This window comes from Alosa pseudoharengus, unplaced genomic scaffold (genome assembly GCF_046254945.1).
Source record: "Alosa pseudoharengus isolate Yale_2024_CS ecotype anadromous, Long Island Sound unplaced genomic scaffold, YU_APseudo_1.1 YU_APseudo_1.1_scf_13, whole genome shotgun sequence".
NCBI classification, from domain to species: domain Eukaryota; kingdom Metazoa; phylum Chordata; class Actinopteri; order Clupeiformes; family Clupeidae; genus Alosa; species Alosa pseudoharengus.
In genome coordinates, this window is record NW_027468598.1 from 17,094,007 (window position 1) to 17,121,540 (window position 27,534).

At 44.8% G+C, this 27,534-nt stretch overlaps 1 protein-coding gene across 1 annotated transcript; it reads right to left on the bottom strand.

The window, feature by feature from the left end:
* Positions 1 to 16: 16 nt before the first annotated feature.
* On the bottom strand, positions 17 to 25,663 carry rhbdd1 (rhomboid domain containing 1). The gene is given in 8 exon segments (XM_076282329.1): positions 17 to 860; positions 862 to 956; positions 1,353 to 1,634; positions 1,957 to 2,010; positions 2,664 to 2,752; positions 3,407 to 3,539; positions 3,873 to 4,308; positions 25,134 to 25,663. Coding segments are annotated over 7 exon segments (1,224 nt in total). The 5' UTR covers positions 25,134 to 25,663; the 3' UTR covers positions 17 to 725.
* Positions 25,664 to 27,534: the final 1,871 nt, after the last annotated feature.

Sequence of the window (27,534 nt, forward strand, 5' to 3'; positions counted from 1 at the left end):
AAGTTTGAAGACAGAGTAAAAGTTGCAAAATGTATTTAATGTACATCTTATTCAAAAAATACAAAAGATTTATAAAGCACTTTAAACACAACACCAGTTGACCGAAGTGCTGTACAATAAGAACAAGTTGAGAAAACCTGATAGACAGATAGATAATGAATGATCAACACACACGAGCAGGGGGAGTGGTACAAACAAGTAGTGCATAGAAAGCAATCATTAAAAGTCTAATGACAAGCTTTCAGCATATCATATTCACATAGCACTCACTGTCCAACATCTGCAATTTAAGTCCTACTAACTTATGTCGTCTTCTTTCATCTTCCTTTAAATCCTCCCGCCTGGACAACGTAGCCTTTTCCCTCCATTTCCTCTAGTGTTACAGTGTGGCTGGCACTTCTGGGTAACAATACCAATACATGGATAGACTGTCACACACCAGGATCTCCCGCCTATTTTAAGCAGATGATATTGTGTACAAAACTATGCAGTGGAATCCCCTGAGGGTAAGCTTGTAGTGTGAGTTAATGAATTGATAGCTTCAAAACTTTAAGACTTGGCGGCAACAACATCAGAAATATTTAAATTCAAACCAGACCATCACTGATACAAAACGCAATACTTTCAATCTTTTGACATTTTGACATTCTTCATGGAAATTACACACAGAAGTAAATCAAGAGCATGTAAACTTGAAATATCTCCTGTTACAGACAGCTGGCCCATCAGTCATTGGGTTTGCTCTTATCCCCCATAGGGATGCACACAACCCTGCTGCACTGGTGACATACATCCTTTCCAGTCTGTTTAGCAGACTGCCGCTTAGAGTTCTGTGGCCCCTTTCTGTCAAAGTGGTCAATTAGCAAATCGTTGTAGACGACGCCTGCGGATCTCCTCGGAGGTGGGATCAGGGGGGATTTGGAAGCCGTACTCAGGTCTGGACGGAGCAGAGCCCCCTGGTGGACACATACAGGAAATAGCCAGTTCACTAGTCTGGACAGAACTAGCCAGTTCACTAGTCTGGACTCATAAGAGGAAATTAGGATGAGGTCACATAGGCCAAAAATATTTCTGGCTTGTTTGAGTTAGACTGCTACTTGCTGCTGTTTGTCCACTAGATGGAGGCAGAACCACAACAATCAAATAGCAGCATAGCAAAGATGCATTCATCCCACACTAACAACAGATGCTAGCAGTCATGGATACATCACATGCATTGTTGTGCGTATGTTATGCCAGTGCATGTGCTGTGTCTGTTAGTATCCATTGTTGTGTGTGTACGTGTGATCGAGTGTGTGTGAGTACCCATCCAGGTCCTCCCTGTGTGTCTGTGTGTATGTTCTGTGTCTCACCTCTGTCATTAAGGCTGGCTCTGAGTGCTGCCTGGTATTGCTCCTCTTCAGACATGCCTCCTGTGTAGGGATGCGCTTCATAGGGAGGTGCACTTGGGGAGTGTGTGTTAGGGTCACTGGGTGTGTTTTGGGGGTGTGGGTCAGTGTGAGTGTAAGTGTGTGAGTTTGGGGGATATGCACTAGTGTGTGAATGATTCTGTGGGGGATAGGGGTTCCGGGAAGTAGGTGCACGAGGAGGGTAAGTAGAGTCATATGCAGGATAGTTTCGCCGTCCACTCACTCCTACACACACACACACACACACAACACACAACACACACACACACACCCAATAGAGAAACATACCTTATCAAATGACGACATATCACCCTCTCATACACAAATACCATGAATACCAGATTAAATGAACACCAATTTGTTACACAAACACTAGAAGGCTATTGGTCAACCTTCGATCACACCTTACAGCTTGCTTTACTGCACGTGCAACACTGTGCATGCGCTCCTGTTATCACCCGGAGATTCCATTCTCAAACTCCCGGTATCTCCTATGTCAGACATGTTACCCATACACACCTACACTACACCCATGCGTCATACGCACCTGAGGAGCTAAAGTGTGAAGCCGGCTGTGAGAATCCCCCTGCGGCCACCAATCCTATAACAAAAATCATAGCTAGGTTACTACAAGACATAATAATAATAATAATAATAATAATAATAATAATAAGCTTTATTTGTATAGCACCTTTCATACACAGAATGCAGCTAAAAGTGCTTTTGACATTTAAAGCATGTAACACAATAATAGAGTCAGTCAGTCATTAGACATGGTACTATTAATAAACAAACTGCACTGACATCCTAATAAAATATTATTTTTACCATTCCAACTTCAATTCTGTAATGATTATAATAAAGGATATAGAATGAAACCTATTACTGCCAGGACCAGCAACCAGTAGAGACTTTTCTCTGTGATTAAAGAGCTCATCATAAGTGTAACATTCTTTATAATGTATAGTCCAATGTTATAAAGATACAGTAATAGTATAGTCAGTATTAGAAATTATCTTCCAACATGATGAACAGCACCTCAACACACAGCAATATGCTGCTAATTCTGTGATTACTTGACAAAACAAAAAAAGACTTTCTGAAAAAATGTTTTCGTTCTGTTGTTAGTATTGGCTTCTGCTGAGAAAAAAAAGTTCCTCAGGCAAATATAGCTTTAAAATTAATTCTGTTTATCAAAGGGTCAAAACACAGACACACACACACACACACACACACACACACACGTGTTTGTACCTGCACATGTTGTCATAGCCTTCTTGAGTGGCCCCATGGTATACAGCAGCCCTACCAGAATACCTGCCAGGTGTCCCACAAAAGAGGTCCTGCACAAAAGACATTCTGTGTAAGAATGTGTGGGTCTCCTCTACACACACACACACACACACACACACACACACACATACTGTAATTATGTGTCTTAACAGATGCGCACAAACACACTGTGCTCCCAGCTGTAGCATACTGTAATTACTAAACACACACAGAGACACACACAAACACACATGCACGCACACACACACACACACACACACACAGCAGTAATTACAGAGTGGAGAGAATGTTCTCTCAACCCTCTCTCCCATTTACCATCTCTCTCTTTCTCCCACTTATTTCTCCTGCCTTTTTCATTCTGTTTCTTTACCCTTCCCTCCATTTCTCTCTTCTACTCCCCTCACTCATCCTCACCTCTTTTGGTCAGTTCTCGTGTGATTAAATGAGATTATTATCTACATTCTGAGATCCAATATAGCATATAGAGTCCACGCCTCTGACCCTACATTTAAATATACATTCACATCAAAACTATTAGACCACACAATCCCACATTTCCTCATGTGAGAAATGTTACTCATTTAGCCAATATTAACTGACAGCAAAATAATGGTACTGTGTTTGTGTGTGTGTGTGTGTGTGTGTGTGTGTGTGTGTGTGTGTGTGTGTGTGTGTGTACTGTATGTTTTCTGAATAAAACTCACCCAGGAGCTATAATGTGTATGGCGACCAGCTCTACCCAGCAGGCATGGCGGTTGGCCACAGGGAAGCCCAAGACATGTGTGACATCTCCAGGGTTGTAATGGTTATTCACCACTTTTAACCCAAACAGCACACCTGAAACCCAATAGACATATAATATAGTATCTATAGCACATATACTGTACCTCTAAATGTAAAAGTACACTTGTGATGTGTGATACACACACATACCCCAGCTCCTGACCTCTATACCTCTGTGACTATTACATTCACACTACTGTACCGACTTTAAAGGAGATTTCAGGCGATTTTTCACATAGATCTCTGTTTTTCGAGGTCATCGGGTACTGTCAGTACGAGAAAAAAAAACAAAAAAAAATTGGTTCTACCTAGCTCGAGTTGATGCAGCCACCAGCTAGAGCCGCCAGGCAGCTACAGTGCTACATTCTGGGGGCATGTTCATCTCACCTGAGAATCCCACAGCACACTGCATGCCGTAGGACCAGTCACCCGTCAGTTCCGCTAACCCCGCCTCCAGGAGCAGATAGACCAATCCAGTGAGCAGGGAGAAGACGCCAAGCAGGTAGGCAAACCAGGGCCCGCCCAGGCGTTGCTCCAGCTTCTTGCCCTTCCAGATGAGCGAGAGCATGTTGTAGTACAGGTGCCAATCGTCCACGTGGTGAAAAGGCGAAAGCAGCAGCCGGCGCCAGTCTCTGTGCCAGTAGGCCTCCTGGACGCTCACGCACGCGCTCATCAGCGGGGCGGCGGGGAACAGGAAGAGGTAGACGTTCAGGCCCAGCGTGGCCAGCGTGACGGGCGGGATGTTGTCAATGCCCACCTGGAAGATCTGGGAGGCCAGCAGCACCAGGCCCAGGTTGGCGCCGCGCCGTGGGTTCCGCATCATCTGAGAGAAAAACAAATAAAATGTCAAATAAAGGTCTTTGGGCTGCATGTTTGTGTCTTGGTGTCTGCTTTTGTGCCTCTTTTTTTATTGCATCCCATCACACAAAGTGGACAAAAGATACTAAAACCTGTCAATTCTTGCCTTTATAACGCAGAAAATAACAGAAATATCTAAATACTTAATCACCGTTCCATCACTTCCATGCTATACATTTCTAATGCAGGTTATTTGATTAATGTAAACAGATTCTCATAAGTCATCACTGGTACCAGGGGCGTTATTAGGGGGTGGACAGGGTGGACATGTCTCCCTCAACTTTCAAAACGGTGGTGTTCGTTCCCACCCCAACATTGTCATCTAAAAGATGAACAAATGCCAGCGACAGAGACAAATCAGTTCTAACTACTGACCAATGGGAATTCGGGAATTCTCCCGATTAGGCTTAGCCTGGATGCCAACCGAACTTAGCCCCGCCCATAACATTTGAGGTCAGTAAGTTTGGTCCGTTGTGGAGCAACTATGCCCGAACCAGAGCTGTTCGGAGTCATGATTCAGACTAGAACTCCTGAACGGTTTTGTTCAGAGCTGAAAATGCAACTGTGTTTAACAGAGAACAGATGTAGGTTGCTAGTGACAAAATATTAGCTTTCAGTATGGTACGATGTCTTTGTAAGTGACATTTAAATAATAATAATTTAAGTAATTCTTCCCGGTTGCTAAAATTTAGATTTTGCTATCACGTCTGTTGTACAAGATATTGACAGCGCAATAACCAGAAAACAATGTTAAGGCATTTGTGGAGAAGAAGGCATTAGTAGAGAAGAAGAACCCCTGTATCGGTTGAAACATGCACCATAAACACATCCCAATGGAGCAGTATCTAGAATTGAGAATTAAGAATTGAGTATGACAACGATGAGGGTACCACTCTGCTATTGATCAAGGCAATGAGGGGCAGGATAGCAATGGAGGACTCGCCTGTTGCTCTATCAGCAGATGAGAAGGACCTCCACTAACGTGACTGGCTAGGTCCATAGGTTGGTGAGGACTGAGAATGCTTAATTACAGCCAGCTAGTTGAGCACAGTGATTTTATGCTTTTGTGAGAAAGCACACCATTTATGAAAGCAAGAATTTCCCTGGCAGACCTTTACAAAATGTGATCACTGTGTAAATCATAAATAATACTAAACACACCTGGCTCTTACCCACTCAAGCACATCAGTGTGTGACCATGGCAGTTTGAGGACCACTGCCTCCACGCATTGTCGGGTAATGCACTAAGCTGGAAATCTGGTCGGATAGACTAGACCTTTTTTTTTAACACTATGATGTCCACACAAAATGCAATTTCTGATTATAAAAACATAGCAGAGTGATTTTATGGGTAACTTATGGCCATGTATAGCCACGAATGTTTTGCCTTGATCACAAGCATAACTAATATAAAGCGTTTTCTTTTTTTAGGCCTATAATGACTCAAGCCTGAAGGAATAGGAGTCCTCCTAACTCCTGAGAATAAGAGTGCGTGCAACCGTAATGATGCTGGCCCTGGGGACACAGTGGCCCCACTGGCTACAGCGTCTGTACCAGAGACTTTCTAATGAGGAGACGCGGCACTCAAAGAATCACCCATAGAAATGTATGGGGTTAGTTCGTACATGGCAGTCATCTACCATCTACACATATTCCGCCCCTTCCGCTGCCAAAAGTTGACATGTGAATACATTGTGGCAATCATGTGGTATGTTGTGAACACATCGTGCCAATCATATGGTGTGATCTCGCAGCTGGAGCGAGGTTGGTGTCATGAAACCTTGTACACGCGCAGTTCTGCCCGAAATAGATGCCCGATGTGTTCAATATGGCCGCCGAGTGGAGGGACTTGGCTGAAAGGACTTTGTCTGTACCACCTTGGGTCCAGGTGCCTACGGGTACCCGGGTTCGAGTCCGACCCTGGTAATTTCCCGATCCCACCCCATCTCTTTCTCCCACTTGCTTCCTGTCATTCGTCACTGTCCTGTATCAATATTAAAAGGCAAAAAGCCCCAAAAAATATACTTTATACCGGTAAAACTGCTGGCCTAAGACATGATTTAGAGGTATGACACTAGAGCACCTTTCAGGATTATGACAGTGAGGAGTTTTTGGCCTGCAAGCAAAAGTAACAAAATTCACTTCATAGGAGTAGGCCACAAACCACATTTTTGCTGAGACATTCAAAATTTAACTGCATTAGGACCGTATGTGTGTGTCCTGTTCAAATCCTTACTATTGGGCAGTCAAACACCAGATTTTTATCCCTCCACACACACAAACACATCCGACGAAACTAGGCCGACAAAAGGCTTGTTGTCCCCGTTGTTTGTGGGAGGCTGGAAGTGAGTCTGTGGCCACTGAAATTCCGGTCAGAAGAGTTCACAGCATTTCTCCTCTGTAATTCGTCCTTTCCTTCCTCTCCTCCCCTTCCCTTCACTTGGCACTGTCCGTGAGGGGTGTTGTGTGCATGTGTGTGAGAAAGATGGAGAGGGAGTGGAATGGGTTTGTGTGAATGTGTGAAGACAAGACAAGCGTAGGTTCTTATGAGAGATGAATGTGTGTGTGTGTCTGTATGTGTGTGTTTGCTGAACACATCAGTGGTAGAGAATGAATGATGCCCTTGTATTTAGGGTGAGACAGCCACGCGCCACCATCACCAGCCAACCTACGCAGGGCATGAGAGATAGATGGAGAGAGGCTGAAAAACAATGTGCAAAAATGCACAACACACACAGAGCGGATAGCAGTTCTTTCATGGTTGAGTATGTCTGGAATGCACAGACAGCACAAAAATGCATCAGCTGTAACCACAGAATGCTTCGCTTCCAGACACGCGCACAGGCATCCCCTTTCATCAGCACTCACACACTAATTGTACAAGGCCGGCAAATAGAGAACACAAGCGATAGCCTACATGTTTTATTGTCTTTTGGCAGTTTGGTTTTGCCAGCAACTGTGTATGGTAACAGACCACACACTTGTGGACCTAAATCATTAGCTTATAGGCCTAACTCATTCTGTGGTGTTTAAAGGTGCCATGTGTAAGAATTGAGGTAAAAATATCCAAAAAATGAGCTCCACGCATCAAAAGAATGAGAGGAAATTAGGGCGATGATGTCATTAAAAAAATGACAAGGTATAGTGCTGAAGAGATATCAACCTGAACTAGACTGCATTTCCGGCGGGAACTGCGAAAGTGTGCTTGCCCTGGTCCGGTCACCAACGTGAGCAGACAGTGACATACGCTATGCTGAACCTGGCTTGATCCAAGCATTCTAACAGTGCCTTTCAGTGTTGGAGCAGTGGCAATACCTCAAAAGCTCTATTCAACTATTGCCTTGCGGGATGAATGCGGTTCGTTGGCTTTTACCTGTGGCCTGCCTTCGAATTTAGCCTCTATAACTAAAATCAAATCAATAAAATAAAACAACAGCAGTGATTGGCTGCAAAAATAAATAATGTCACGCGTCTTGCACCTCTCAAACTGGGCTATCAGGTAACCTAGAGAAAAATTTGAAATTATGAAATATGACTAAGGCATTAAAATGCTGCTTGTTTGTCAGGATACTTTTTCACTGATTTATTTTAAAAATATGAGCTATGAGTGTGAATGTTATATTCCATCCCCTAATTCTGTTTTACTGGTTTATTTGACAAATAATCTATATGGATTTGTTCTATAAAGACCTTATGTCTGTTTGGGATTGTTTTGAGAGCCTATTGATGTATCTCAGAATAAAGGAATGTCCACAACATTAGTGATGTTTTTTTTGTGTGTGTGAATGTATTTTACTTAACTCATTGAATGTAGCTTGATACTCATGAACGCATGTCTCTAATAGCCACAGTAATTTTAGCAACACCGTATTTTGTGTGGCCCATAACGACCCAGTGGATCATGAAAATGTGCCAAAATTCACATTCCTTGCTTGTTGTTGGTGCATTAATCCCATTCAGATTGCCACTTATCTCAGGTGTAAGAGTTCAATATAGGTTTAAGGTCTGGGGCAGGGATTTGATTTTTTACAGTCTATGGTGTGTACACGCAAGTTTTTTTCTTGCCGGAGTCGTTAAAGGTGTGAAATCGGTAAGAGAAAATCCACCCGGCGGTGTCGTGTAAACGGCCTCTCACTTTCTGGAGGTATACTGCCCCATCTTTTATGGAATGTGGAGTATGAATTGATTTTTTGACATTACACATGGTACCTTTAAAGCAGCATTAAGGAGAAACTAAATTAAAGTCAAAACTAATCACATAAAAGCTGTTCTAAAACCCTGTAAACACCCAACAAAATAGCCCTCCTGACACTGATAAAAGCTTGCTAGCATGCTAGCTGGTCTCTTTTGGCAATATAAGGATAATTTTCAAGAACAGTTTGACTGAAAATCTTGGATCTGTTTAATACTAGTTACTAGTTACTGTACACAACGTTTTCACAACGTTTTTTACTTCTGAAGAGTTCAGAGTTCAATCAGAGTTGTATAAAGTATCCGAAACCCACACTTGAGTAGAAGTACAGATATTTGATCAGAAAATTACTTAAGTAAACATAAAAGTAATCTTGGTGCCTACACTTCATACACAATGCTTTCAAAGCTTGAAAAAAGGTATGGCTGCCATTCCTTTTCCACTGCTATTTCCTTTTATAGGCCTATAATGAAGTTTATCCAACATGTTTAGAAAGGTATTTACATCACACAAAATTTGTATTTAATTCAGTTCCTTACACAACCTAAGTAGGCTTTAGTGTGCTATGTCTTAGCTATATTTGCTAGGCTTTAACTCTTGTCACTATGTCTTCATTCATTGCTGTCCTGTGGTGACATCAGGTCAGAAGATCCAGGAGTTGCAAATATCTAACATGCTGAAAAGAAACTGGCTTTTGTTTTCATTCGCATATTATATTAGTCTACATAATGCAGCTAATGAAAATGTAGTGGAGTAAAAGTACACATTTAATTAAAAAAATGTAGTAAAGTAAAAGTAGGAAGAAAAATTAAAACTTGAGTAAAGTACAGATACTCTGCATTCATACTTAAGTACTGTACTTAAATGTGTGTACTTTGTTACTTTACATCTGTCTGAAATAGTTGATCCAGAGTTGCATATTTGCCATGGCATGTTTGAAACCTTAATAAATATAGTTTGGTCCAAGGTACTATTTTTTATTTTGTACATTAGGCCTACTAATCAAGTGGTGATGAGTAAAAGATCTGATGTGGTTTAGTGAGGGAAGGGTATATTACACGAATCCGACGAGCGTTCTGTGGAGGCTGCCATCTTGTGGCGACGCCATTACTGAGCTGTTACTGGTATGTAAACAAACCTCCGTGATAACGCACCCTCACACACCCAGGCAGTATGGCTTGTTGGGTTGATGATGTTAGACAGTGGCATCCGGTCACAGATGAAGGTACAAGCGATCTTACAGATTATTTATGAAAATAGCTTAGAGTAGAGAACAAGGAAATAAAGACATAATTGGGACTAGTTTGATATGTAAGGGATAATGTATAGAACGCCGGTCATTGTCGGGAGATAAGTCCCGACAGGGTCTTGTTCCGCCCTGAAGGGACCTATCTCCCGACAATGACCGGCGTTCTATACATTATCCCACTTATTACACGGCTACTTACCAAAACGACACAATAAACTCCCCACGATATGACTCTTTAGCCTACATAGCCTAGGCTATAGCCTATTTGTTACCGTTTTATCATGGCTTTTGCTGAGAAACAAATAGTTCGCAACAACACACGCTGAACTTGAATCAAACATTCTTTAGAACACAGCTGATCAACCGTCTGCTTTCAATTTTGAATGAAGTTCCAATCCTTGCGTAGTGATATGAAAGAATTGACTTAGAAGCACAAAGCCCATTTTCCTTGACAGCGGTCTGAACATTTTTTATCTTTCAAAAAAATTTGAACGGCAGTCTATGGCGAAAAATAAATTATTTTCTGGTCCCGGTTGACTTGTGCCTTGAATTACCCATATGATGTTTGTCAATTGTAAAGACAATTTTTCATGTAAAGACATTTGCAGTTTGTTTCGTAACTATTGAATTACAACATTGTGAAAGATCGTAATTCCAACGACTACAAACCCATCAGTCGCGCTAGTGACGTTAGCTCATTCACAGCCACACTAGATTGTACAAGCATACCAGCAACAGGTCTTAATTGGGCTTTCCTTGCCGAAGAAAATACCATGAGTCAGAGGATTAAACACATCAGGTAAGTTGTATTCGTCCATAGACTGTACATTACATACTGTTAAGTGACATAGCAGGCAGCAAGATGCAACCGTTAACTTTTCATTACGTTGGTGACGTACATCGTTCGAGACGAGAGATGTAGTCCACTGAGTGGATTCGCACAAAACCAACATAACTTTTGAAGTCTATCGAACAACAGTACTTTCTTGACGTGAAAAATTATCTTTTAAATTCACACACATCATATGTGAAATTTGTGGCACAATTCAAACTGGACCAAAAAATAATTGTTATCTCTCCATTAACTCCCGTTCATAATTTTTTGAAAGATAGGTCCCATGGACCGGAAGTAGAAGGGGCGGGACTTCACCACTCTATAGAGCTGCACAGTCCCGCCCACAGCCGATGCCGGATGTAAAAATTCAATGCAATTTCTCCATTGACAATTGCGGTATAATCCATAAAAACTTAACTGCACGTGGTAGACTTAAAACCAGCTACGGCTGTACTAAGCGATTGTATATGCTCATATAGACGCCAAAAGTTCATGGGGCGGGCACTAACCTTGTTTTGAGATAAATGCCTTTTATTCACAATCTCTTGGATAAGTAGACCGTACATCGTACACCCACTCGTACAACATGTACGAATGAGTGGCTATAGGAACGCGTTTCTCTCCAGCCACGAGGGGCATTAGCAGGAGGCTAGTCATTGTTATTGTTTTGTGCTACATGTAGCCTCTAGCTAAACGGCTGGAAAACAAATTGTTACATTGTATTGCAGGCACAGCAAAACCGTGCAATGCATGAATTGGCGACCGGATTGAAGCAGCAATGTAATCTAGTGTGTAAGAGCATTACATCAACATTAACATGACCAACACAGTACATATGCAAAAAAAATACATGTCATCTCATCTCAACTATGGGCGCAGCCATGTTTGTTGTAAGGTCGTACGTCCACCTCGGGGTACCCTCAAGTACTCCGAGGTAAAGTGGGCGTGCCTGCCCAAAATGCCGCAAGAAAGCTGGGTAATTTACACTTTCCAACTCGGACAGCGGATTTACGAGACAAAAAGCACGGCTAGTTTGAAACTTTCTCAGCGAAAAATATTGAAAAAGATGGCGGAGTCTTTTACTGCCTATGGCGAAAATCTTAATGTGATTAAAAACTTTCTTGACGAATATTGGTACTATCAGCAAGGATTGGGCTTTATACATCACACAAACTTAGTCAGGGCCAATACTAGAGATGCACCGATATGGAATTTTAGGGCCGATAACGATAACCGATATTTATTGGTTTGTTGTGGCCGATACCGATACGATAACCGATAATATTACTCTTGAAAAAAATTTGTGAAAAGTGATTTGGGGAAAGCATTTAATAAGCATCATTTTATTGCAGTAATTTTACCTACCAAATGATGGACAGAACTCATAATAGTCCTCAATAGTATGGCAGTCAACAACATAACAGTAGCCTAGCCCTACAGTATGTCTGGCTCCTTTAAGTGAACCTGACGTCAGTGAATTGCGAGTGAGTGGCTAGAGAGTTTGAATCGTTTTCATTTAGGACTAAACGCTCATAAACGGCTCAGCTTGGAATAAGCTACAGTATAGCGACCAAATCAGAGTTTGTGAGGAAAACTTAGGTTTAGTTTCAACTGCGGGTAACTGAATAAAGCTGCAACTCCTCAGACTGTATCTTATGTCCGTCTACTCTGTTGCGCGCAACCTGCTGCAGCAGAAATGAAAGGCTTTAGCCCCGAAGGTTTTAATAACTTATTATGATGACCTGTCTAGAACTGAAGCACGAATGGTTAGCATATTTCTAGGTAATAATACAAAACCCAAGCTAAAGTAATGCAAATATAATACTAAAACACAACTTAGAACTAGGCCTACTTATGTACTCGTCCCACTAACGAGTTTGTTTATTTGTTTCCCCGACCAGCGTGGTAAAGTGCAAACACACCAGCACAAGACGGCTCTAGATAGGGCTGAGCTCCGCTCTGTTAAGGTTAAATGGCGGATCATTCACGAGAGGATTTTGAGATGCACAGATTCCCAAATGAACGCATATCCACAGATTTTGTTAGAGTGGTGCAATACATTCACACCGCTGACATTATATTGAGGAAAAAGTATAGCCAACCAAGCTCAAGTAGGCTAGCTCAGTGTAGCCAGACGTAGGCCTTAATTAGGACTTTAAAAAATATCGGCGTAAATTATCAGCCAGAATTCTGTTATCGGACCGATAATAATATTTTCATTTTTTCACTTATCGGCTAATAATATATCGGCCGCCGATATATCGTGCATCCCTAGCCAATACACTATCAAATAGACCACTGTAAATGTTAGTTTAAACACTCAACCTTTTCAGGTAGCCGACAGGCTAACCTTTAGCATTTCCGACATTGTATGCCATTACATAATGCAGCTAACATTAGCCTACATGCTGCAACACAGGTATGAAATATATTATGTTTTACTAAGTGTCCAAAGGGGTGAAAGCCACTTTAAATCGGGTCACATTATAGACTGTTGTGTGTCCGAGAGTCAGTTTGTGGGTTTTGTAAGGGCCAGCATGAGGGACAAGACCTACAAAGTTGTGGTGAGTTAAGCAGGGAGGTTGGTAACGTTAATGCTGCTAGCAGTGCTAGATAACATTAGCTCGGCTACTGTAGCCTTCATACTGTATGATTCATATCAATCATTAACCTAGGAATACTTCGTCCATTTAATGAACATTTTGTGTAATAATTCACGGCAAATTAATAAACTGAATATGGTGGTCCAAGAGCAGACAATGCACCAGTCCATGCATCAGCCCTACTGAGCAGTGATGACAGCATAGGATGAGTCAGGTAACTACGAAGCACTGCCGTTAACGTTAACCGCTTTCACACACATGATATAAAATACACAATGATAAATATAAAATTAAATATCAAAACACTATTATTTACACGATTACTCCTGAAATAACTGCTATTAACTGCACATTCACTATATAAAAATCACTGTTTTGAGCAAAGGGTTCCCGTGCTGTCGCCGGTTGGAAATGATTTTGCGCTGGTTCGTGCATTCCTTATATATTATTCAGTGAGGCGCGGTGGTTTATGGGATGAGTAGTTCCTTCGCTCGGAAATGAAAATATGTACACAGTCTTGTACCTTTGACTTTTTTTGGATTTTCTATTCGTTTTTTCACTCGAAATGATATGTTGTATGCTTATGAGTTATGCCGTAACTCTTTAGATACGGATTTTTCCAAACGTCAATGGGACAAATTAATGGGATTCTTACATCCGGCACCTAACCGCATTTTGGCTGTGGCGGGACTGTGCAGCTCTATTCAGAATTAGCAGACCGCCGAACGTTGGGAAGGCCCATTCAAGTGAATGGAGCATTCTGCAGCACTATGAAGAGCCGTGTAATAATATATCTACTTAACTACTGTAGCTAGCTAATGTTAGCAATAACTATGCTAGCTAACAAGGAAACTATACAAATATCTGTCCATTTGGCATGTTTTCCTACTCGACATTATGAAAGAAGTAGTGAGTCAGTCATAAATCGCGGGCTGTTATCCCAGTGGACACAACCAATCCAATATGGTATATAAACAAACCTCCGTGAAAACGCACCCTCAATGACAGCTACAGCCAGGCAGTATGGCTTGTTGGGTTGATGATGTTAGACAGTGGCCTCCGGTCACAGATGAAGGTGCAAGCGATTTTACAGATTATTTATGAAAATAGCTTAGAGTAGAGAATGAGGAAATAAAGAGGTACTTGGGACTAGGTTGATATTATCTACTTAACTACTGTAGCTCTAGCGTCAGCAATAACTATGCTAGCTAGGCTAGCTAACGAGGAAACTATAAAAATCTCTGTCCATTTGGCAACAATAAATAAATGAATGGATATCAAATAAACAAATTCTTGTTTTTCATTTGTGACTATTGTTTATCTAATTTTCACATTTCAAAAGGAAAGGGTAAGGTACAGCTAACTGCTATCTGTGCAAACCGTATGGTATTAGGCTACCAGACAGGGGCAGACCCGGGGTATTTTGTGTATCTCACTTTTTTTTGTTACAACTGGTAATTTTATTACTGCTATTGGAACAATTGAAAACGGAACATGTTAAAAGAAGTAGTGAGACTCGTAAATCGCAGGCTGTTATCCCAGTGGACGCAACGAATCCAATAGGAGGCACTGGCGCAATGCTACCCAGCAACAGCTCAGTAATGGCGCCCGCTTACTTCCAGTCATAGATGTATATGTCTATGACTTCCAGTAGTTTCGCCGGATTCGTGTATTAACGTTTTTCATGTGACGTATTCTAGGTTCTATAGCTTTGTTTACATCCACCTGGTAGGCAAGGGACAAGTTGAACCCATTGAACATCGTTGTCTGCAGCCGCCTCTCAGTAGGCTACATCTCTGTATTTCAGCAATGTCAACATTTCAGGCATCAATAAAGGTGATGATGAAACGTTATCCCATTGTTCAATATTTGATAGCCTGTCACAGGAACGTTATTTCGCTAAAATCGCCCTGATTTGGTGCATTGATCTGTATCAATAACATTATGGGAGAACCTGCATGTAGTCTATGGTAGTTTACCTTTTTTTCTCTGTTCAAAACTCGGGTTACACGAAGACGACAGACTTTCTTAGAAGCTGTGAAATTTGGCCAGAAAGGAGCATGTCTTCCCTCTGAAAATTGACACAAAATCAAACAATATTTGATAATTTAACTTGAACTGAACAGTGACAGGTTTTGGTAGGCAGTAGACTCAACAGACGTTAAAACGGTAGCAGCTAGCCTACATAGCCAGCGTCAGTCAGCATCATGTAACATTAATGTCGTTAAAGTCATGAATCCTGTAACATATTATAACATATAACAGCGATGACTCATTCGAAGACGATCTGCATGGATATATAACCACCCAGAAAAACTCAGAATGTGAGTAAAGTTCATTAATTGTATGAAACTTTTTTACTAGTTCATTGCAGCATTGGCTATATTAGGCTGTTATGCTAGCTCAGCCTTTAAATATGCTGTTATTTTAGTCATGTGGACTTGATTAAACGGGTAAAGATAATTCATAAACTGCTTATTTCTTACATGACTGAAGCAGTAGCCTAGGTTCAACAGTGGTATTTGAGGTTGCTGTGTTAAGTTTAGCTCAAAAATCAGTTTATTTTGACATATGGGAGTTAGCTTAACTGAGTTGTAGGCTATAGCACATAAGCCTATTCTGTTTTCATTTATTTTGTGATTATATAATCAAATGGCACTCATGATAACTTGAAATAGAAGGACAGAAGATAGGTGATTGATGTCCACAAGCACGAATTTCACGAGACAAATTAGAACAAACTGTTCCGGTAAAAATAATCTTGCCATGTTTAAAATGCTGCACTTTTTCCCTTTATAGCCTCTGTAGACTGTAGATAGTTGTATTTTAGCCTACGTCTTCGTAGACAATAGGCTACACCATTAGGCCATCTTGAGAATAAAAGACTTCACAGCTGCTAAAGATCATTCTCCACAACCACGAGGATAGGTAGGCTAAACGGTCGTTCGTCGCCTTTTTGCTTCTTATTGTAAAATCAACTGTAGGGCCTACACAAGTGGTCGGCATCCCGGTCAATATTTGATATTAAAATTTCAATTTTGAAGCTATTTGTAACTATGTGTAGCCTATGCAACCCGACTGTTGTAGGCTTGCCTACCACTCTCTGCAGTGCCTTGCCTACCATTCTTGCCTACCACTCTAGTTGTAAACAAACGGTCACATGACATTATGACGTAGGTGCAAAACCTTAATACATACAGTCGGATACTAGTCATAATCGTGGTTACCTGGCTGAAAAGCCCCCGAGGGGGAAAACATTCGTTTAGATTGCATGTAATGGAGGTGCACCGGCTTGAGTACAGAAAGCACCTATAAAAATATTAAATCTTTCAGCAAACATCACTAAACGGCACAAACACGTTTCAAGTGAGAGTTATCTGTGTGTCAAGGAGGTTAAGGGTAACATTAAGTTCCCTCATTTTGCTAATTCCAGTTAAACGGCCATAACTGTCTCGAGTGTACTCATTATAGAACTGCTTTCAATGGCCGGACTGTGTAGCTCGGTTTAGCAAGCTAACCCTTTTGCCTTAACATCACATACTCGTAAGTTGCATCTGAATTTATTCTCACATGAATGCACATTCTCTACAATGGCCGTGGGAATAGTTTTAACAAGTAATGTGTACCAGTTGGTTATGTTACACTGACTATATAAAGTTAGCCAGTTAGCAACCTAATGATGCTACCATTGAATATAGCTTTCAGAGAAATTTGTCGTCAACATTGGGCAATCGAGGGTGAATTAAGTTGTTAGCATACACTGGGCAGTTAAGTAAACACAATTCCTTCAAATTATTGTGTTCAGAAACAAGCAGAACTCCACCTGAATGTAAAACGAATGTATAAAGTCTAACTGTTAGCTAGTTCGCCCATTGACTTCCATTGTGTGAGGTTAGCATGCTTTCCCCCTCGTGGGGGGCGGTAACCTTTCCGAACGTCTTAACCGACTATATCTATAGGGCCGTCTGGGGGTAATATATTGTAATGCCGAAGAGTATTTAGGAGACGGGGAGGCTGGGATATCGTTCCAAACTCCGGTTATTTATTTCTCAAAAGGATGTACAGGCTAAGGTACGGGTAGCAGGAGGTGTCCACTACAAAATAACAAACTGATATTGATAAATTACGTCTCAATCTCTTGTCATTCACTCTCATCGGCAGACAACACAACGCAACACAACTCACTCGCACGTAATTCACTTCTACTCTGACTAAACTTACTAGACGTCTTAGAACCCCCTATTCTATTCCCTCCCCTTATCAATCGCTAACCTATCCGAACCCCTAAATATTCCCTCCCGGACACCTCCCCCCAATCAAAACACATCAGAACTTATTGACACATTCTATGACACAGAAGGGAGAGGGAGACACAGACACTCTCGCACGCACACACACACACACACGCGCACACGCCGGGAAAACAGAAGACACAGGGGAACACAGGGGAAAGTCCAACACGGGGCAAATAGCCTCGGCGCTACACTGCCCCCCCCCCTTTAAGTTCCTCGCCCTCGAGGAAAGATGGCCTCATCAAAGCGTCGAGGCGGGCGAAGCCCTCTCCTGGGCCTCAAGCTATACGCAGGCTGATGTTGCTGGAGCCGCTGCGGTGATGTCCCCGGAAGCACAGCACCAAGGGGCGACACAGGAATGTCGTCCGGTGCTGCCGGTCTTCGGTGGGCGCGTGATCCCACGTCCGCGAGCCGGTGAGCTGAGCGCCTACGAGCCCTCTCCTCCCTGTGGTTGTCAGGCGCAGGCGAGAAGGAGCACGCTGCCGCTGGAAGGCCCTCACCTGCTGGTCTCCGCTGGGGCCGACGCCCGTGAGCCCTCTCCTCCCTGTGGTCGTCAGGCACAGGTGAGGAGGGGCATGCTGCCGATGGACGGCCCTCACCTGCTAGTCTCCGCTGGGGCCGACGCCCGTGGGTCCTCTCCTCCCTGTGGTCGTCAGGCACAGGCGAGGAGGAGCACTCTGCCACTGGACGGCCCTCACCTGCTAGTCTCCGCTGGGGCCGACGCCCGTGGGCCCTCTCCTCCCTGTGGTCGTCAGGCACAGGCGAGGAGGAGCACGCTGCCGCTGGACGGCCCTCACCTGCTGGTCTCCGCTGGGGCCGACGCCCGTGGGCCCTCTCCCCCCTGTGGTCGTCAAGCGCAGGCGAAGCGGGGTTTGGCCAGCACAATCCCAAGCCTGGTTGAACCTGGTTGCCTCCAGGTCCACCTGGCGCTGCGTGTTCAGCTCCTCCAGGTGTTCCTGGAACACTCCCAGGGACCAGGGCAACGGGATGACAGACCTCGCCCTCCTCTGAGGTTCCCCACCCATCCCCTGGCGCTGCGTGTCCAGCTCCTCCAGGTTCAGGGCAGTTCACCCCAGGGGAACGACGCGGACTTCCACGGACAAAGGGATTACGATCCCCTCGGTACGGAGCCAGCCTATCACGGTGGAGGACCACACACCGCGCTCCAGGTCTTTTACGGATGCGATATGTCACCTCCCCAACTCTCTCTACCACGTACGCAGGCCCGTCCCACGCTGAGTCGAGCTTGGGCGACCGTCCTTTTTTCCGTTTTGGCCCATACACCCAGACCAACTCACCCACAGTAAAGTCACGTCCTGCACTATGGTGGTCATATGCTCTCTTCTGCCGAATTCCAGCTTGAATGGCTTGATGGCGTGCAAAGTCGTGAGCTAGCTGGAGTCGGTCCTGCAGTTGGTGTGCATACTCAAGCCCTGCAGGGGCATCTGGAGCATCTGGGGGTAGGCCCATGAGGAGTGAGGGTGGGGTCCGCAGCTCTCTACCAAGCATCAACAGCGCTGGAGTACAACATGTGGACTCTTGGACTGCAGTGCGGCTTGCCATGAGGACCAGAGGAATCTGCAGGTCCCAATCTCTCTGATCCTGCTGCACACACAAGGCTAGCTGTTCGGCAAGGGTGCGGTTGTACCTCTCGACTAGGCCGTCACTTTGAGGGTGGAGAGCAGTGGTTCGAGTCTTCCGAATACCCATCCGCTGACAAAAATCTGCAATGGTGCGGGACTCAAAGTTCCGCCCTTGATCCGTATGGAGTTCTGCAGGCACTCCGAACCGAGCAAACATGCCTCCAAGGAGCACCTCAGCTGTAGTACACGCGTCTTGATTGGACACAGCGTACGCCTCGGGCCACTTGGTGAAATAATCCACAGCCACGATGATGTAACGGTTTCCCCGGGGTGTCAACGGTAAGGGCCCCATCACATCCACAGCTATACGGTCCATCGGATAGCCTACCCTCCTCTGCTGAAGTGGAGCATGGGAACGGCCCACGGGTCCCTTACGGGCAGTGCATGCGTCACACCGGCGGCAGTAGGACTCTACATCCCTCCTGCACGTGCTCCAATAGAACTGTTGCCGCACACGCTTCAGTGTCTTTTTCACCCCAAAGTGACCCACTCCAGGTTGCCCATGCATGGCTGCGAGGACCAATCCGCAGCTAAACATCGGGACAACAGTCTGCCATTTAGGTAAACCTGTTGCAGGCTCCACCCAGCGTCTCTTCAGCACCCCGTCATGTAGGGCCAACCCATCCCTCATGGACCACAGGCCCCTCACTGTGAGTCCATGAGCAGCTACATCTTCCCAGGATGGGCGCTGTCCAGCCTCCACCCAGCTGATCACAACCTGGAGCTCTGGATCTTTACGTTGTTCGGTAGCCCAGGACATGTTGGAGGCCGGTAGTATGGCTCGGCACTGAATGGCTAGCAGTTCATCCTCTAACACGTCAGGCAACGTGCCCTCAGCGCTACCAGGTAGACGACTGCACTGTGGACACGCAGCTGAACAGCTCCTCCTGGACAGCCCATCAGCATTCTGGTGGTTTTCTCCCTTCCGGTGCTGAATCTCAAACTGAAACTCCTGTAGCTGTTCTATCCAACGGGCAACCTGACCCTCTGGCTCACGGAAAGAGAGGAGCCAACGCAGGGAGGCATGGTCAGTCCGGACCACGAAAGGAAGGCCACACAGGTAATGCTTGAAATGACGAACAGCTTCGACAACGGCTAACAGTTCTCTCCGGGTCACACAGTAGTTGCGTTCAGCTCTGTTGAAGGACCGACTGTAATACTCGATGACCCTCTCTCCATCTGCAGTCACCTGGGATAGGACGGCCCCGAGGCCTACATTGCTGGCATCCGTGTCCAGGATGAAAGGGAGCTTCGGGTCTGGCACCACAAGGATTGGTGCACTACAAAGAGCCAGCTTCAGATTGTCAAAAGCACGTTGTTGCTCAGGCCCCCAATGAAATTTCTGTTCCCTCCGAGACAACTGGTGGAGTGGGGCAGCCACAGTGGCAAAGCTTGGAACGAAGCGGCGGTAGTATGAAGCCAGACCCAAGAAAGACCTTAACTGTCGTAGGTTGCAGGGGGCTGGCCAGTCACGAACAGCTTCGGTCTTCCGGTGTTCAGTAGCAACCCCCTCTCCAGTCACGTGGTGTCCAAGGAAGGTGACAGCGCGTTGCATCAGACTGCATTTCTCTGGGTGTAGCTTCAGGCCGGCTTGGGCTATTCTTGTGATGACTGCATCTAGATGACGCAATGCAGACTCAAAGTCTTTGCCATGTACGAGCAGGTCATCAAGATACACAAGACACCTTTCTTTGGGAATTCCCTGCAGCACACGCTCCATCAGCCGCTCGAATGTTGCGGGTGCATTACAAAGCCCAAATGGCATGGTGTTAAACTGCCACAACACTGTCCCCGTAGTGAACGCTGTCTTTGGTCTGGCATCAGCAGCGAGGGGCACCTGCCAGTAACCAGACCGGAGGTCCAACGACGAGAACCACTTCGACCCACCCACCTGATCCAGGGACTCGTCAATCCGGGGTAGTGGATATGAGTCCTTAACAGTCACCTCGTTGAGCCGCCGAAAGTCGATACAAAACCGCCAGCTGCCATCCTTTTTTGGGACCAATACAACCGGAGAAGCCCAGGGGCTGTCAGAGGGCTCGATGACTCCAGCAGCCTTCATTTCCTCCAGACACTGTTCTGCAGCCAGCTGTCGAGAATGGGGCAAGCGACGTGCACGTTGACGGATAGGGGTTGCATCACCAGTGTCAATGCTGTGCTAAATCAACGGGGTCCTACCAACATCACCGGGGGTTGCAGCAAAAACAGCACGATGATGGTCCAGCACAGCCCATAGCATCTGTTTTTGTGACTCATCAAGGCCTACGCTGTTGTCCTCCCACAACTGATGGATGGTGTGTCTCTGTGTTGGTGCATCAGTGACCAGTGCTGGAGGCTCAGGTTCCACTACAGCAGGAAAGGGGCGTAGGGGAAGTGGAGTCTCGGACCCAGAGCAGGCTGCTGAAAACGGCACAGGAAGGTCTGGGGTAGTGGTTATGGTCTCAGGTGCTGGCGGGTCAGGATTCTCAGCCGCATGGAGCACGCCAACACAGTTTAACAGTGGTCGAAGGGGTGAGGGGCTGAAACAGATGGGCGCAGTGTTTGACTCTCCAAGTCTGAGGCATGCTGCCCCTAGGTCAATGACAGCCGCTGCAGCATGAAGGAAGTCAATGCCAAGGATACAGTGCTCAGGAAGTTCAGCAACCCAGACGCGTATGAAAAAGCATTGTCCAGCCACCTGGATCTCCGCCTCACACTGGCCGACCATAGGCACATGCTCGCCGGTGACGGTAGTTAAAGGGACACTGGGGGGTTGTAGTGCATGGTTCACTAACAAGCTGGGGTGGACTAGAGTGACGGTGGAACCAGTGTCTATTAAAGCTTTAACTGGATGACTATTTACAACAGCAGATACATGACAGCACTCGACTAGGCCACAATCAGATGAAACAACACTGACGGGAGACTCTACACTGCACACAGGACCAGGAGACACTCCCATTACTCCGGTCCCTTCCCGTTTCCCTGCTGTAAAGAGCCAACAGCTGAGTCCAGTGTGGTGCAGTCCCGGCGCAGGTGGCCTCTCTTGCCACAGCGCCAGCAGACGGCAGAGTCATGGCCAAAAGAGGTAGGCCTACGAGCAGATGGAGGATGGCTACCATCACCTGGATAAACGGCAAAGGCCCTAGGACGGCTACCCCAGCTGTTCGCGGTTCTTGCTGGCTGTTCGTCAAAAATCCCCTCAATGGCATGGGCCTGCTGAAGCGCCTCTTCGAGAGTGGTGGGTTGCTGCAGTTGTTGCCTAAGCCTCTCGGGTGTCAGACCACGAATAAATGCATCCAAGGTGAGGGCATCTCTCACTTCCACATTAAAAGATGGATAGCTGCACTGAGCTAAGTGCTGTAGGTCAGCCATGAAAACACCCAGTGTCTCCTTGTCCTGCCGCACACGTTCCTGGAACTGCTGACGGCGTGACACAGTGGGAGTGGTGTCACCGAACCGACGAGACAATGCCCTGTGTAGAACATCTGCCTGGGTCACCTGGCTGCCGCGGACGTCAAGAAAAACCTGCAGCGCATCCCCCTCCAATGCAGCTGCCAACTGCCTCACTCTATCCTCTTCACTCCAGCCATTAGAGTTAGCCATTAGCTCAAACTTTTCACGAAAGGCTTCATAAGAGATACGGCCATCGTATCTGCCCAACTTCAGGAAACTTCTATTACGCACAGGTTCAGGTGCAACCAGAGGGGTCAGGGGGACAGACGGCCCAGTCTCTGTGGCTGTAGCATGCCCGCCGGTAGAATGACTGACCCCCCAGTGAGGCCCAGTCACTGGGGAGTGAGCACACTGATGGGGTGAAGGTCGAGTGTCTGGCAACTGTGTGGTGTTCTCTCTATGTGTATAAAATAGACGGGTTGCCTCGTCGGAGCCTTTTTGCAGAGTGTTTGCCGCAATGCTAGTGTGTTCGGATGGGAAATTAGCATGCATGCTAAGGGGCTCAATATCAAGGAGCTGATGGGAGTTGCAGGCGTTTGGTATTGGACACATAAAACTGGGTGGTGTGGGAAGTGAAGGAGCAAAAAGTGCTTCTGTAGAAGAGGACTCGACTTTATTTAGAAGGCAATTGGGATGTGAATCAATTAAGCAAACAGTATTGCTGCTACCGGAGTAGCGACTAGCTTCTCCCGCTAGCCAGTTAGCTTCCGACAGCGCAGGGCAGCCACCACTAGCGCCGCTAGCCACTATTGGCGTACTAGCGAACCGGATGTTTTTATTGAATACTTTCCGGTTGATCTCTTCGCCGTTGCCAGTAGCAACAGGAAAACGAACGTGAGTGTCACTGTCAGGGGCACGAGCGTTAGAGTCAGGGCTTAATGAACATTCGGTTCGTAGTAATGGCAGAAAGGGGTTATTGTGAGACCATCTAGCAATAGCTCTCTGTCCCTCCGGACCTCGGTGGTCCTGCCCATGTCGGGGCACATCCTTATCAGGGTCCCTAGTCTGTCCAAGTAAAGGGAACGACCTTACCAGCCCAGCGATGTCATCCATTTTCGGCAGAGGTAACGATCCCACTTCCAGACACCAGTGTAATGCCGAAGAGTAGTTAGGAGACGGGGAGGCTGGGATATCGTTCCAAACTCCGGTTATTTATTTCTCAAAAGGATGTACAGGCTAAGGTACGGGTAGCAGGAGGTGTCCACTACAAAATAACAAACTGATATTGATAAATTACGTCTCAATCTCTTGTCATTCACTCTCATCGGCAGACAACACAACGCAACACAACTCACTCGCACGTAATTCACTTCTACTCTGACTAAACTTACTAGACGTCTTAGAACCCCCTATTCTATTCCCTCCCCTTATCAATCGCTAACCTATCCGAACCCCTAAATATTCCCTCCCGGACACCTCCCCCCAATCAAAACACATCAGAACTTATTGACACATTCTATGACACAGAAGGGAGAGGGAGACACAGACACTCTCGCACACACACACACACACACACGCGCACACGCCGGGAAAACAGAAGACACAGGGGAACACAGGGGAAAGTCCAACACGGGGCAAATAGCCTCGGCGCTACAATATTTTCCCCTCTGTGTGTGTCTGTGAAGTGTGTGGTGGTAGTGATGGGGTCGGGGTGTGGGGTATTTTCCAGTCAAAATACATGCAGGCTAACAATTTTGCACACCAGTAGTGGAGTAGGAACACTATTGTGCACACTGTGGAGTTAGGTTAGACACAACTCTGAATTTTGCACATTAGAAGTAGGAGTTGCGCACTGTGTAGGCTACAACATTAGAAGATGAAGATGATCATACCAGAAGTTGCCTAACTAAACAATGGCTATGTCAAAACGTGCAGTTTGTTGCAGTGTCACTGTCGGAACTATTGAGGCTAAATAAAAACACTCGTATTTTAAAACATAGAAATAGGCAAGTGCGGGTATAGCTACTGCAGATAACTAGCCTGCAGTGGGGCATACTTATCAGGGTCTGTTACTGCATGCATACGGTCTTCTCAGTGGAAACAATCAGATAACTAGCCTATTTAAATGTCCGACCTCTGACCTTTTGAAATGGATGTCTGACGTTGGAGCTGTACAATCTGTCTATTATCAGAGAATGTCTGCTATTATGGACCTCTCGAACTCTTTTCAAGCTACACCCCCATCTTTTTTCCACATACAGCAGGCCCGTACCTCCATTATTTGTGGACAATCGTTGGTTTACACTACATATAAATAGGACAAATAGGGAAACATTTCGGTGGTATAATTATTGCATAACATGTTATTGTCACACATGTAGCAGCTATACAAAGTGTAGCTATTCAACGTGAGCTTTGAAAGTTTGAAAGGCGGGCAGCAAGCGAATTGTCAAACTCCAACAATGAGCTAACGGTCTCAGCTATGATAGTTCAGTGATCGATCTATGTATGTAATCGTAGCATTTGTATAGCATTTATACATATTTTAACATGCAAAATATTACTTAAGGTTGTAACATAAGTGAGTCAAAAGTAGGCTACCTTGTAAGGGAAGGCTGGACACAACTGGGCTTCCGGATTTCGCTCCTGTTAGCTTGCTCCTGAAATGGTTGATTATCGTTCTCCAGTTTTGACTCGATCCTCGAATAAACTTCAATGCATCCTGAGAAAGCTTTCAGCTATGCTTATATGCCATTTTGTACACGTCAGTTTAAAGAATTATTTCACACAGTTTCATCAGCACTGAAAAAGTGCAAACTCATGAAACGAAACGAAATATGACGTATAGTCACGTGACGGATTTTTAATGTTTATGTTTTCAAAATTGGCGCGACTACTTGAAATGCATTGAAAAGTAGCCTGCCCACGGAGGTGTATTAGTCTAGTAGGCTACCTGAATTCGTGGACCAGTGTTTTGTCACCAACTATGTGTTTTAAATGGTCTCTCTCTCGTTGGTTCATACTTGAGGACATTTGATTGCTCTTGATTGGCAGTTGAGACATACCTTGCACTTGTGTATTTTCCATAGGCCTATTATCCCTAATTATCTCACTTATATTTTCAATTGTTTATCCTTAGGCTACTATTATGTGAAATTTGAACTTTTTAATTGTCTGATGATTTTTTTAGTGAGCCTACTGCGGTGGGACATACTTATCAGGGTCTTTTCAGGAATTGGACCTATTGCTCGACAATATTAGCATATCACCCTAGTCTATAGGTTGAGGTGCTGTGATGGATGTGGATTCTGTCGTGGGTCAAATATTCAGCTTTTTGGTTAGTAATTTTTCTGGATTTCCCAGGGTGATCAGCATCTCAAAACTGCAACTTTGTGAAACTGTCACCTGGTAAACATCCTGTCAGGACACTGGTGTAAAGTTAAACCATTTTTTCACACAATAGTGTACTTTTTTAAGGGTTACCTAATCAATCAGTGTATTTCACACACATATTTTTGTATCACAACATTGAATCATTCTGCATATGGTTCAGCATGTAGGAAGTACGAAGCTGGACATGAACCAATTCTTACGGAGCTCCCAAGGCACCTTGTAAAAGTCCAGACTGAAAATGTGTTAGCCTACAGTGGACTGGTAGTCAGATTGCGCATATGGAAATTGGAATGGAGATCAGATTTTATGTGTTTTTTTTATGATTCTGTTGTCTCCTTTCTGTAGAGGAAATTGTGTGTCTGTCTGTGTGTGTGTGTGTAGACAGGAATGATTTAATGGAGAGAGGGGACAGGGTTATGAGTACAGGGGTATGTATCGTGACAGTTATAAGGGGTGTGTGTGTAAGAGCAAGAGGGTGGGGGGGGGGTAGGAAAGACAGAATTATGTGCGCAGGTGTCTGTGTGAGTTGTGAATTATGGGTGTGTATCTGATGATGCAAGCAGATGAGAAATGGCATTCCCGTTGGTGCGTGTGTGTGTGATGTCTCCTGCTTCAAAGGTGTGTGTGTGTGTGTGTTTGATGTCTCCACTCCTCTCACCTTGCCTTATTATGTATTTGTGTACACTGAAAATGTGAGAGAAACATATGTAGACTCCAGATGGTCTATGAGGCAGTGAGAGCCTGCAGATAAAACCAATCCAGTCACACCCATGTATGGACATAAAAATATAGATACATAAATGTACATCTTCATATGGATTATGCAAATAATGGTAAGCATACAGATCTTAAAAATAAGAAAAAATGTCCTTACATAAATCTGATTTAATCTGTGTTGCGATAATAGTTTGCGTACCCCTTGTGTGTGTGTGTGTGTGCGTGTGGTGTGTGTGTGTGGGAATGTGTGTGTGGTGTGTGTGTGTGCGTGGTGTGTGTGTGTGTGTGTGTTCACAGATGCATGTGTATGACTGCACTCCATGAACTCTGCTCGGTGGAACAGTGCCAGAAGATTCTCTCCTCCCTCCACATTTCTCTCTCAGCTGTCAGGGGACATTACATCTGCACATCTCTACACTTCAACCAAGATCTACTCACAATTCTTTGAGAGCAAGCTTCCTCATTCACACACATTGCTGCCTCTATATCTAGTAGTCAGCTGTGAGAATTTGATGTCTGAAATTAAGGCAGGTTCTGATGGAAATTCAACTTTGGACTACAAAACAGAGCTAACACAAGTCACCGCCTATAGTATACCTACTAAAACAGATGCCCTCATGTCCTCAATTTCAAGAGTTTAAAAAAAAGATTAAAACTTATAATTTCACGATCAGGGTAAGCGCTTTACATTTCCCCCATATCTGTACCTCAAACTATGTGATTATTGGATAACTCAGTGTATGTTGTTATTAATGACTAGACATATGAGCATCTTGTTAATTGGTAAAAGAAGAGCAAAAATACCATTTGTTGGCACAAAACACATCTTTCAGTCATTTCCATCCTCAAATTGATTTTTCCTTTTAAAACTACACCACTGCACATTAGGCTA